The 13,172-nt window shown below is 40.3% G+C and overlaps 1 protein-coding gene across 4 annotated transcripts in view; it reads left to right on the top strand.

The window, feature by feature from the left end:
• Positions 1–13,172, top strand: part of LOC114556692 (CUB and sushi domain-containing protein 3) — a 258,762-nt gene that overhangs the window by 210,747 nt on the left and 34,843 nt on the right. For all 4 annotated transcript variants that reach the window (XM_028579712.1, XM_028579713.1, XM_028579711.1 and 1 more), the window contains exons 55-57: positions 532–717; positions 2,228–2,401; positions 9,398–9,580. In XM_028579712.1, the coding sequence (XP_028435513.1) occupies positions 532–717; positions 2,228–2,401; positions 9,398–9,580 (543 nt within the window). The remainder of the gene's footprint in view (positions 1–531; positions 718–2,227; positions 2,402–9,397; positions 9,581–13,172) is intronic.

Below are 13,172 nucleotides of genomic sequence, written 5' to 3'. Positions count from 1 at the left end.
TCTCCTGCTATTCAGTGGTGTGATCTGCACTATGAACATTAGTGCCATAGCAACCTTATGGATAGAGATGATCGTAACGACAGTATTCATGAGATGGGTTTGGAAACGCTGCCAAGAAGTGAATATTCACATTGGCTCAAGTAACCATTACTGTCCTGTACTGTACATCAATAGTTTATTTACATTATCACAATAAATTGATGTGTATGAAACGATGCCAGGAACAGTTCTGCTAACTATTATTACAATATCACAGCACGCTTATGATAAAGAGCGAAGATAAGTACTCTGCTCAGTGCTACAGAAATAAAGGAATCTTTTTCAACATTTACTTCAACAACTATGCAGTTCCAACAGTAATTTACCTGAAATTACATTAAAATGTCTGTAACGCCTGAAATATCCTTGCAGCAAAAAAACTTGATTTGATTGCTGTCATAGTCTGCTGTTTGTATTCTCCCATCATGATTAAACTAATTGAATAATTCATGGTGGCATAACTGTATTATTTTTCTTTTCTGTTTCATTTAGTGGTAAACTGCACAGATCCAGGTATCCCTGCCAATTCTATCCGGGAGAGTAAGATTGAGCATGGTAACTTTACATTCGGCAGCGTGGTCTTCTACGACTGTAACCCAGGATATTACCTGTTCGGCTCAACAGTGCTCACCTGCCTACCGGTAGGCCACTGGGAAAAACCTCTACCAGAATGCATCGGTACAGTGGCTACCTTTTTAATATTACCTTGACAATCATTTGGCAAATCATGTTATTAACTGTGTTTATCTGTCTGTCTCCTGTCCACTGTTCAGTGCATCAGCCTATCCACATTTCTGTGTAATTAGTGCATTCATGCAAAAGCTAATGAATTGATACTCTTAACAAGAGATGCAGATAAAAATTAAGAGAAGTTTCACTCTCAATTAAGTGTCCACAACCTTGTTTGTGTCCTCAATTGCTTCTAGAGTTTAAATGGTACAAGTTGCTAAATGTGGTGGCTGAGAGCATCTGTGTAATGTTCGATGCCCCAGTGGCTTATGGTTATGTTGCACTGTGCCTAATTGAGAAATAGGGAAAACTGTCATACGGCCAGTTGTTCAGGCTATAGCTAATGTTCCCTCAAAACCAGGCGCTCAGATTCGAACAACAGCAGTCTATGAACTGTAGGGGTTATCTGAGGTTGTAATGTTGCTCAAACACCTGGCTCATCATGCACTCTACTTTTGTGTGAGGCCGCCAACCATAATGACCTACTTCGAGTGAAGTTATGTAAAGTAAACTTCTACATTTTGCACACAGGCTCAGAAAACACTTCATTTCATGGAAGAGAGATGATGCATAGCATTTACTTTTATCAAACCGATATGTTATTAAAAAGATACACAAGAGTGTCTGTCTACATTTTTATTCACGTCTCCAGGCGTCACTAACTGTTGTGAATCTGTTACATTCCATTCTGTGAAAACCCTGTCGTCGAAGTGAATGCAGCGATTGTTAGAAAATGTATATATTCTTGTGTCTCGTTAAACCTTCACAACATTGTGAACTGAACCCTGCTTCGTGTCACTTTGTTTGTCAAGCTCGTAACTGCTTTCAGAATCAACTCAGAGGTCAAGCCAGTAGATGATCAGATTGTTTCATAACACTGACTCTTTGTTAAGAAATTAGCTTTGCAAAGTAGGCAGCACCCACAAACATACGTAAAGGTCAAAAGAACAATAAAGTAGCACAGAAAGTTCTGAAAACAATCCAGTGACCATTTTATTAAGTGTATATACAATATTACTTCAAATTATCTTCTTTATGAAACATGATTATGACAAGCAAACGGATTTCTGTTTTAGTAGTTAGGCACAGTAGTCTTAGATGTTTTTTTTATCTTTCAACAAGCTTCAATGAGCTACTTTATAGATTGAAAGTTCACAGCAGTGTAGATCAACATGCTACTGGACTGGTTGTTGGTTTTGGAAAGGTTTCTTGATGAAGCAGCAAGCCATGTGATATGTATGTTACCGTTTCATCAAACCATCAATTAACAGTTGAAAACAGTGGGGTGTCTCACCAGTATCCGTATAAATGGTGATTTTATTGAGGCATGCAACACGAATCCGTCTATCCATTCCCTCATCCTTTACTCCACAGTGCTGTGGAGATAGGTCTGGCAATGCGAGACTACTCATCCATTAATAATCTTATTTCCTGTCCTCAAACTCCATTTGTCATGCAGAGGTGGACTGCGGCCACCCAGGTACTCCTCCACATGGAGTAATGAGCGGGGAGAAGTTTACATTTGGCTCCACAGTGCACTATTCCTGCTCTGGAGACCGCCAGCTCATAGGAGAATCATCACTCACCTGTCAACTGAATGGACACTGGAGTGGTCCACTGCCCCACTGCTCAGGTAAACAAATATAATCATGCATCAAGCATTCCTGCATACATTCACAGGTCTCTCTTTCACTCTTCCTTATGTCAATGATATCAGTATCATATTAGGGACTGGTAGTTATTTAATTTGAAATTAAAGTATCCTTTAATTTGAACTCAATCTGTGCTGAGCTTCTCTACATGAATGGCAAGAGCTGTGTTTACCCAAACATATTAAAACATTTTCTCGCTTACCTCAATTGATATAAATACACATAGTTTTAGTTTTATTTGCCCGGGTTTTGAGATATCTGTCTGAGATTACTGCCGTCACCCCAATATTCTAGATTTTAATGGAATACTGTTTGTAGAGTTAATAGAATTAAAAATTACTTTTAAAGAATTAGGCATCAACACCTTTTCCAGACCTGCCAACATGTTACGTATTTTTCGTACTCGGCACGCATTTTGACCCTTAAGTACGCTTTTACGATTCACTGCTCTCTAGGTACGCATTTTGTTGCATCTCGCATTTCTCCGGTTTCAGTTTCCATGCAATCTACATCTATGACGTTGATTCTGCCGCTGAGCAGTGGAGTGAAAAGTTTTCGGCCAATCAGAACGCTGCACGTTTAATTCAATTCAGTGCCTCAGCAAGCCAGGCTGTCCGCATAACTGTAGGCTTGCATGCCATGGCTGAACCGCCTCAAAAAAAGGTTCAGAACGATTTCTTAACGGGAGAGATAGCCTTTCCTCCACATGTCCAGACTACCTCACGTAGACCGTATATAGAACCTCCTCACACGTTCTGCACCGTGTGGAAGACAGACATCGACATCCGTCACCAAGGGGCACCAGGCAACGAACACAGTCCCATGAACAAATACTCCCCACCCCCCGAAACATAATGATATTAAAAATAAATGGATGATAAGAAAACGTTCATAGTGTCCATCAGTGATGGGAGAATTAATGTTTAGTCTTGCTACACGTAATATTACATTTTATCAGCGGTGGAAAGTAACTATAGTCTACAGTCGGCTACTTTGATTCAATTTTAATTGGGTATTTTTCATTTAATCCTACTTATTAGGCTACTCTAGTCCTACTTATTAGGCTACTCTAGTCCTACTTATTAGGCTACTCTAGTCCACAATTCAGAGTCAAGTAAGCTATTGAACGTTTTACTTCTATTTACTTCTATTTATTTTATAGCTTTAGTTACTTTGCAGCGTCAGATTAATAATACAAAATAATATGAATAAATTATGATGTATTAAAGTGGATAAAGATGAGACTTTGTTGACCCCGTGGTGAAATTCACAAGCTACCTGCCAAGAATACTTCCGCTTTTATTTTGGTGAAAGTAACTCTAAAGTAACATGAGCATTACAATTCAGAGACAGTAATATTGTAATATAACTAATTACTCTCAAATGACAGTAACTAGTAATCAATAATGTATTACATTTTGTAATTAACTTGCCCAACACTGCTAGCCTATCACACCTGCCATCCTTCCCATTAGTTGGGGGCAGTTAGAAAAGTGGTGGAATGGCTAGAAAACTAAAGGGTTTTAGAAAGGCCAGGCGCTGATTAACGTAAGATAAAGGTAACCGTTAGGCTATTTATGTGATGGCAACTGACATAATGCAGTGTTACCCATGTAAAATTTTTAAAACCGTATCTGAAAATATCTGACCCATGTTATTTATTAGCCTATAATTGTGTCTGTCAGGCTTCAATCTGTGCTTTTTTAGTAGTTGCTTTAGGCCTTTGTACTCATAAAATTTCTTCAAGGTTGGCAGGTCTGCTTTTCCAGTAGTAATGCCCCTAATACTCTTCACTGTCAACAGTTTTCAGAAGTACTATTTCTTTGGTAGAAAGAAGGTCCACTGAAAACAGTTCACAGCAATGTCTGTGGATTATACAGCCTAATCAGGAAACACATTCTGACAGACACATGTTGCTGTTGAATTGTTTAAATGTAATTTCTCAAAGCTGTAAGCACCACAAACAATTCACTCAAACTCCATTGTATTAGAGCCAGCCAGAGTTGTATTAGTGCCAGACAGGGGTTAAATTGGGATTTGTTATGTGGGGGGGTCTTTCCCTAGGGGGTCCGGGGTTATGCCGGGGTTAAATGATAGTTATCAGCAGACTGAGCCTATTTTCTACCTTCAAACTAGAGCTTCGTCGAGCTCCTACAGAATTTTTTTTTAAATTGTACCTACATTCAAAAATATTTGACCATTATTGTTCACAAATTCTCCATCTACTGAAAGCAGTAGAGCATTTTACTTTTCAGAACTGACATATTTGCATATGGCTGATTAATGTTTGCAATTGATGGTGGACCAGTACCAAATAACCCAACCAATAACCCTACCCTTCATTACTCTTCCATTCGGTGATGAAATTTTGACTTCACACCTCAGCCAAAGAATGTGTAGAAGCAAATGTTGCTTCCTGAATAAAAACAATTAAATTGAGCAAGAGATATCAGCCCTAACATAACGTAAATGCAGACTCTGGCAACCAAAGGTTTTACCAGAACTTTTTGTGTCCAGTGTTCAGAACATTTATTTGCAGACACTTCTCTTGGTGTTTTCTGAAAACCTGAAAGAAAGTCTACTATAGTGAATGTCTGCTCAACTACAAACTTACCCCCTTAATCCCTCTGTGCTCTTTCCTCCCATCACACTTAAGCATTCCTGACCATTTAAGTGGATTGTCTTTACTGAATGTTCACTTGGTTTGTTCAGCTCCCTGACCCAGAAGTAATGTTTGTAAGCAGACTTATATGATGGTGTTTTTTCTTCTTTAAATGGGAATGCTTTCTACACCCCTTCAATATTTATTCTTTACTGAGACAGTTGGAAAGTAGCGAGGCAGTAGAGAAGTTAGACTCCTAGGATATTAAGAAGGGGCACATGATTGCAGAGGCTCAAACCCAGTCATTTTCCATCCATAACAATTGAAGGAGTGACACGGAGGTGTGGTATTTCTCTTTATTTGCACCTGCATAATTATCTGCTTTTTACAGCCTAATAGCTGTTTTAGGCCTGCAATTAAAGCCATAGAATCTAATAAAGCATGTAATTGTAATGCTTATGGTAAAAAAAAAAAAAGAGCGTTGCAAGGTATTCTTCCTTCATCAGACTAGTCTTTAAAAGCAATTTTTCATCTATTATTGAGATGATTTGATTAGCACCCTGCTGTTATGACAAACAAGCCTCTTGGAAAGTGATGGTTTTCAATTTGGTATTATATTTAATTTCATCACTCACTCTGAGCTGTGTATCACCAGCATTAGCTCTACTGTCTCTGTTTGTCTGAAGAAACCCAGCCAATAAACTTTGCTTTAATCTCGGCAAAATAAAATGTAACACCAAACTAGATTTAGTGCATTTAATTGAACTTGTCCAAAACCTAATCATCATCAACTCATCACTTGAAAAGGGAGATAAGTAAAGCCAACACGAATCTGTTACAAAGTATTTAAATTGTCTAAGAGCAGTTTCGAGAGTAACCCCCTGTGGAGGCATTTGTGCAGCAGAATAAGAGTCCTGGGTCAGTGACCAGAGGATTTAATCATAATAAATGACACTGACTTACAAAGCTAAAGACAAATGATGTACTGGGGTGAGCTATGGTGTATATAATACATAGTTTGATTACATGTAATCAAAAAAAAAAATGCAACTTCAGTTTATTTTGTAGCGTACGGTGTACGTTTTAGGACATCCTCAGCCATCAGAGTCAGGTCTCAGACATCAGATGAAAAGGCGTCAGGCCTCATGATAAAACACCTCAGGTCTCAGGCAACGGCCTCAGACCAAACAGACTCAGAGGAAACGGCCTCAGACCAAACAGCCTCAGACCAAACAGACTCAGAGCAGAACATTTAATTAAGCCTTTTTTTTTTTTTTTTTTTTTTACTTATTATTTATTGACATTAACAATAACAGCCAGGGGGCAGAAAAACATGGCATCACATTAATTAAAAATGAATAATGGTTTCTGATTAGAGTACTTACATTTATAAATATGCCATTTGGCTAAAAGATTAAGGTTGATAATATAATGCTACATGTCTTTCCATTCAGTTCACTAGTTGTGAAAGGGGGCATGGCTTAAGCATAGGGGACTTACCAAACCATCACCAATGAATAAGGAACTCTCTGCTGAGTTCAATGATACCTCACACAAGGGTCTACATTAAAGGAGAATTCCGGTCAATTTCAACCCGTAGCTCTGTTGTTTGTAAATCAGGAGTATTGTCAGTAGCGAGAAAAACGAAAACAAACGGTGCCGCCTACACCGAGTTATCCTCTTGCTAGATTTTGCACCCAACAGTCTTAAAAAAGACTTGAACAGGGCAAGTTTTAAACGTGTTTTTAGGGTTTTTAGGGTTTAGGGTGCAATAATCATGCTGTCTAATGTGCATCTTGATATGCCACACCTGTGAGGTGGATGGATTTTCTCGGCAAAGGAGAAGTGCTCACTAACACAGATTTAGACAGATTTGTGAACAAGATTTAAGAGAAATAGTTCTTTTGTGTACAATTTTGTTGAGTGTATTTTCTTTAAACCTTACAAGGGGATTAGAGGCAGTTTTGTTTTGATCTTATTTTCAATCTGTAAATTTGTGACTATATAAATTGCAGATATGTAAAACAAAAACATAAAGGACAAAGTACAGTAATAAAGTAGTTTTAATTTTTGTGATATCTAGCCCTCAAAAAATATTGTTATTGATGATGGTTACATATGATGGTAATTAGAGTGTAAATGCATTGTCCTCACATTGTCACGCAGTATGGAAATAAGACACCTTTGTTGATCACTTGTTCATCACTAAGAGGTTTGATGAATTCAGATCCATGGCAGTAAACGTCTTTCAACTCTAGCAGTGGTAACTTAGAACCACAGCACAGCTGTCACTGAGTTGTTGCTTAATGCTTACAGTAACTAAAGTTGTGATGCAGCAAATGCCTGAAGAGGTTTAAATTAGTGTGAGTGTACATTTTAACACCTACTTTTATACAGGCACATTAGCAAAAACGTCTGAGGATGCAATTAGTACTGCAGTGTTAGCAAAATGAGTTATCTGGAAAGTGTTTGTGTCTGTTGATGCTTCTGCAATGATTTCAAAGTTTATTTGCAGAAAGGTTGCTGCAAAGTCTATAGCTTTATCTGCAAGACAAGAACATATTTAAATGGCACATTTGTATTCTCAGCCAGTGTTCCTCACCAATAGCAACATAATAATTTGGGCTATGAATTCCTCAAAAGTACAGCCCAGCATGAGCAACAGTTCTCATTCATGTATCCATCCATGCAACTATCTATCCTTCCTCTCATCTGTCCTCCTTCGTTAATTAGTAAGAGGGGGCTAAAAACTGCTTGCGAAGCCATTCCTCTTTTGTCCTCGTCTGTTGCATGGCTGAGTTAAAGGCCTTATTATTTCCTCACAAAGGGAGCATGGTGAATGGACATTAATTCAGATTCAAACCAAATCCACCACCATCCCAATTAGAGAGATTATTGCTGTCACAGTGCATGCCGAGCCAGGCTGCCTTACCTAACCGAAGAAGACTAAAGAAGTACCGACAGCTGCTGCGAGACACACACACACAGGCATCAAATAAGTATACAGTACTAAAAGCCCTTGCAAAGAGTGCAAAATGTATGCAAGTACATGCACTACAGACGCACACACATATGCAGTACAAAAGGTAGGCAACGGTGCACATATTTGCACACACACTCATTGCTAACCACAGCCACACCCAAACTAATCATATCCTGCTATGAGCCCCTGACCTGACAAATCCAGTTTGTGCACATGCAAGCAGTGGGATGTGTGTACAGTAGAAGATATGAGCTTGGTATTTGTGCAGTAAGGCTTTGTCAACAAGTCAAGTATTACTGCAGCTGTTTGCTGCTCTGTAGACAGAAAGCAGCTGCCAACACACATGGAATGATGCACAGGGTGTGTGCACAGCTCAAGGAACAGGATCTCACAGCCAATAAAGCACAGCGCCTTCAAAAAGAGACAACACGTACTGAACTGTACAGACAACCACAGTGATCTCTCTGTCTGTCTGAATATCTGCCTATCTATATTTCTGCTTTGTCTGTCCATTTATATCTCTTTCTGTGATACTCTTCTGTGGCCACATGTTTTTCTCTTTTCTCTCCTCTGCTGGGAAGCAACAGTGGAAGTGTTGGTTGGTGTGTGTTATTTGCTTTTTTCCTTTGCTCTGAGTACCGTATGTGCCCAGTAATACAAAACCAAAACCCTACCCCTTAGACTCCATCCGGACTCGAACACCACTTAGCTTTGCTTGCATCACAACATAAAATGTTCCGTAGTTTTGGCACTGCCCAGACTCCATACCTGTTCTCTCACTCGCATTTCTTTCAACTCAGATAGAGAACATGTCGCATTTGGTTCACCCACCAGTGGCGGTCCTAATGGGGACATCAGAAGAGAGAATTTACAAGAGGCACAGCATTTTTTTAAGAGTTAATTTATAGATGTGCTAGACAGGTGGTGCAAGACATTGAACATACTGTATCCTCCACAGAACAAAAGACAGGAGAGATAATTCAGGATAATGAAAATGCATTTTGCTTTAGAGGTCAAACTGTATTCATCATTTCTCATAACCACAGCTGGTTGCCTTTTAATGCAGGCTCCGCTGTTTTTATGGACAGAAAGCTCCTGGTGTCAAAGCAGTGAAAGGTATTGTTCCTCCAGGTTGTTGGCATGGTGACAACTGCTTATTGGTGCATTGTGTGTTTTATAGCTGCTTCCTGGAGGACTCAAAAGATGTACAGTTTGAGTCTAAGTCCTCTTTGTATTTCCCCTATGCTTGACAGAAAGGAACACTGTGTTGTAATTCACTGCCATACCAACTTAAAAGGGCCTATCTGTGAACACACACATAGACCGTTAAAGTGGATGGTATCTTCAGGTTCTTTTTTTCATTGCTCCTTTTCTGGTTATCTCCCATTGCAGGTGACTCGGCTGGCACCTGTGGGGATCCTGGCACACCTGCCCATTGCAGCAGGGAGGCAGGCAACTTCAAAGTGCGCAGCAAGGTGCGCTTCACCTGCGCAGTGGGACATACACTGTACGGGTCAGCAGAGAGGATCTGCTTCCCGAATGGGACCTGGTCGGGCAGACAGCCCTTCTGCAAACGTAAGGGAAATCTTTCAAATGTCTGTCATGTTACGTCTAAAACAGTAGGATAGGAGTGCATAAGACACACTTTTTTTTTTTTTTAAACAATATTTTATTGGGGGTTTTCAATTGAAACAAACATTAATCTTGGCAGCAAATACACGACACCATCAACTGAATAGGCAAGTAAATAATAAAGTAGTAATTAAAACAGAGGTAAATATACAGATGTTACAGTATTTACAATGTATATGTATTAGTGCACGATCACTTTTTTTCAGTGATCAAATCACTTGGATAAATATCCAGGATGCACAACTTTGGCCAACAAGTGATTTTTCTAATTATGTTAAGAACCTTCTTCCAAATGAAAGTGTTCCTTTAGCATTGTTACATTTACAATGTTATATGATACATGTGTGGCGTATTAGGATTAAAGTGATGTGTCTGATGTTGATATGTATGTTCTTGATTCCAAATGTATTGTACACTTGTCATGTGTTAATTGTTTGTGTTTAAGCCTTCAGGCTTACCTCAGACCATTCCTGTTCTGAGATTTCCTCCTGTAAATGTAGCCTCCAGCTTTTAAGTTTATCTTCTGAAGACTCAGGTGTCTTGTCTAAAATCACTTAATAGAGCAGTGATACCTGTCAACCTACCATAAATGCGTTGCACTGTAATGTCTTCCAGCACTGAGAAAGGCCCACATACACCATGAAACTCTTACAGTTACACAAATGGATGCATGTTCCACTAGGTTAATCAAACTTCGATACTTTTTTGTACTGACTCAAAGGTCCCGTAGCACCGAATATTAAAAAGGCATTAAAGGCTTGGTCAGATTCCTGGTCAGATTTCTAGTCTTGTTTACTTATTCATTTGATCAGATATTTCCAATTTCAAACCTAATTTTAAAATATATATTTTTAATCATTTTATTTAGGCAAAGTTCTTGTACGACTGCTTTGTTACAAATTGTGAGCATATAGTTTGAAAGACATGGGCATTTACCAGGCAGGGAACAAAAGAGGCTATTGAATTGCATTATGGGAAGGGTGGATCCAGTGTTTTAGGGGTTTAACCTATACTTAAATTAAAAGTTTTAAATCTTGCAAGTCACACAAATTTTTTGGAAGTACTATACCATATCGCTGGAATGGCCCCTCTAAAATTAAACTCTGAATTGGATATGTTGGATGTGTTCACTGGTACGGTAACAAAACACTCACCAGCTGTCATATAGAAAGGTTTTAAATAGTAACCGGACCGGGCTTAAACACACAAATATTATATGCAACACATGGGCGGCATGCAGGCTTGAATGTGCATAGAGTGTACAGATCGGTGCTCATGTGCATCCACACCTACACACACATATGATTGCAAAAGCTCATAAACACAGTACTGCACCAGATGGATAAGTATCTCTCTGCTGCAGTCTGGTATTTCCTGCCAGCACATGGTGCTTTGACTAGCTTCCAGATTGCAACCAAAAAATTCATTAATTCTAGACACCTAAAGCCAAGTTCTTTGTGGATTGTGATAAATGAATCATTGTGGATTTTGAAGATATTAGTTCACAGAACGGCAGCTCTACATCTTGCATAAATTACCCCCAGGGGTCAACCGGATATTGAGGCAAATGTTTGACTGCTTCTGCTCTCTTCTTCTTACTGTCTGCCACGTTGGCACATTGCTAGTGTCATTTTCAATATGCTGCTACTCTCTGTATCTCTCTCTTTTATTCCAACCATTGATTCCAACTCTCTTATTTGTCTCTCTTTTACTTTCTGTCTCTCTCCTCACTCTCTCTTTTCTATCTATCCTTCATTTCCCCTGTTTTCTCTTGCTTTCTTTCTTATTTCTCTCTGTCTTAAAGGGGTGATAGAATGATTATGTAGGGTATTTCACACTGTTCCTTAAGGTCTCTGAATAGGGTATGTAACATTAGTTGGGTTGAATATGGCCCGGGTGCTGTTCTATGCATCCTAATGCAACCCTGTGAAATAGCCCTAGAATGAAACAAGAGGTTTTCTCCCTTATTTGGTATTCTCATGAATATTTAGATGAGCTGCGCGCTGATTGGTTGGTTTACAACGAAGCTGCAGAGCAAAGACACGGGGGGGACAGCAACACGGTACCTTTTGCTTCTTTTGAGTCTGACGTTCTCAGCGCCACCTTTCCATCATCAGACTCACACACTGTCTGTTAACGTTACCGATAGACTTCCAAACGGCCGCGGTGCCGCCGGAACAGGAATGGCTGGAGCAGCTGAGGCCCGAGAAAATATCCCCAGCTGGCTTCAAACTTCATTTCTGCTCCAACACATAAACTCATCAACTAATGTTACTGTACAAAGCACCAGAGACACAGTTTAGTTACAGTTTAGTCATCCTCCAGTGTGTTGCGCACACACACACACACACACACACACACACACACACACACACACAATGCAAAGCTTCGACACTTTCATTACAACTAGTGTTGTTGTAAAGTTACCCTTGGGACATAAAATACCTCCACATCTAGACAAGGAATCACAACTCGCACTGTAGCTAGTTCAGTGTCTCAGCGCGGGGACATTTAGCGGAGAGTCAAGCCCACAGGCACACCGACAGAGAGCAGCACAGCAGCAGCAGCAAGTCCTCTGCTCCACCGTGTTAGATCCACAACTCCCGTTCCATTGCCCGCGGCCGGGCAGCCCACGGCCGCTGCCCGGCAACATATTTGGAAGTCTATTGTTAACGTTAACAGTATGTGACAGTGTAATGATGCCGGCTGCTGCGGCCCGCCGTACGGGTTGAGCAGAGGCTGCACTGTTTGACCAGCGGGCAGCGGCCGCACGCCAGACCGCCGGATGGTGTTGCTAAGAACTTGCAATGTATAACTATTATCAGACCAGCCCTCGTGGCCTTGAAACACTACCGGTCCACCAGGAAAAGTCCGGACTCTTCAGAACAGCAGCTGGTCTCAGACCAGTGGACTGTATGTCAATTTTGGGGCGTGACAAAGGTACAGACCAGAGCCAATTAAGGTACAGCCACCGAGTTGACGTCAACTATTAGCTTCGTTGGGATTCGTCAGTTTTCAGCTGCAGTTTGAAATTGTGAGATTTGCATAGGAAAGAGGTGTCAATGGGACTTCTCGGTTCTCTGTATGCCCAGTTCACCCACCGAACTGTCAACTATGACAAGGTAAACTCGGTTTTGCATTCTATCACCCCTTTAATCTCGTTGGATGGCTATCTCTCCGTCCCTGTCCACTCCTCCATCTGTCCCTCCTCGGTCTTGCTCTTTTTCTCTTTATCTCTCTATTGCTCAGCCTTACTCTCCCTCTCCTCCTTTTACCCCACATCTTTCTTCCACTACCTTTTTATCTCTCCATCTCTCTGCTGAACTCCTGATTTAAAGATTGTTTTAGCCATCCCTCCATCTCAGGAGAGATGAGGCAGGAATTCACTGGAGCCTGAATGAGTTTCAGTGCTGTCTGCCTGTGATCTACTGTCTCTGTCTACTGTTAAAGCCCATCCATCCGTTATCCACAACCTTTTACAGTCTCTGGAAAACAGTCACCGTGGATATTCAGCTTAATATCCATCTCACAAAAC

The sequence above is a fragment of the Perca flavescens genome, chromosome 6 (assembly GCF_004354835.1).
Source record: "Perca flavescens isolate YP-PL-M2 chromosome 6, PFLA_1.0, whole genome shotgun sequence".
NCBI classification, from domain to species: domain Eukaryota; kingdom Metazoa; phylum Chordata; class Actinopteri; order Perciformes; family Percidae; genus Perca; species Perca flavescens.
This window is presented reverse-complemented; position numbering and strand designations above follow the sequence as displayed.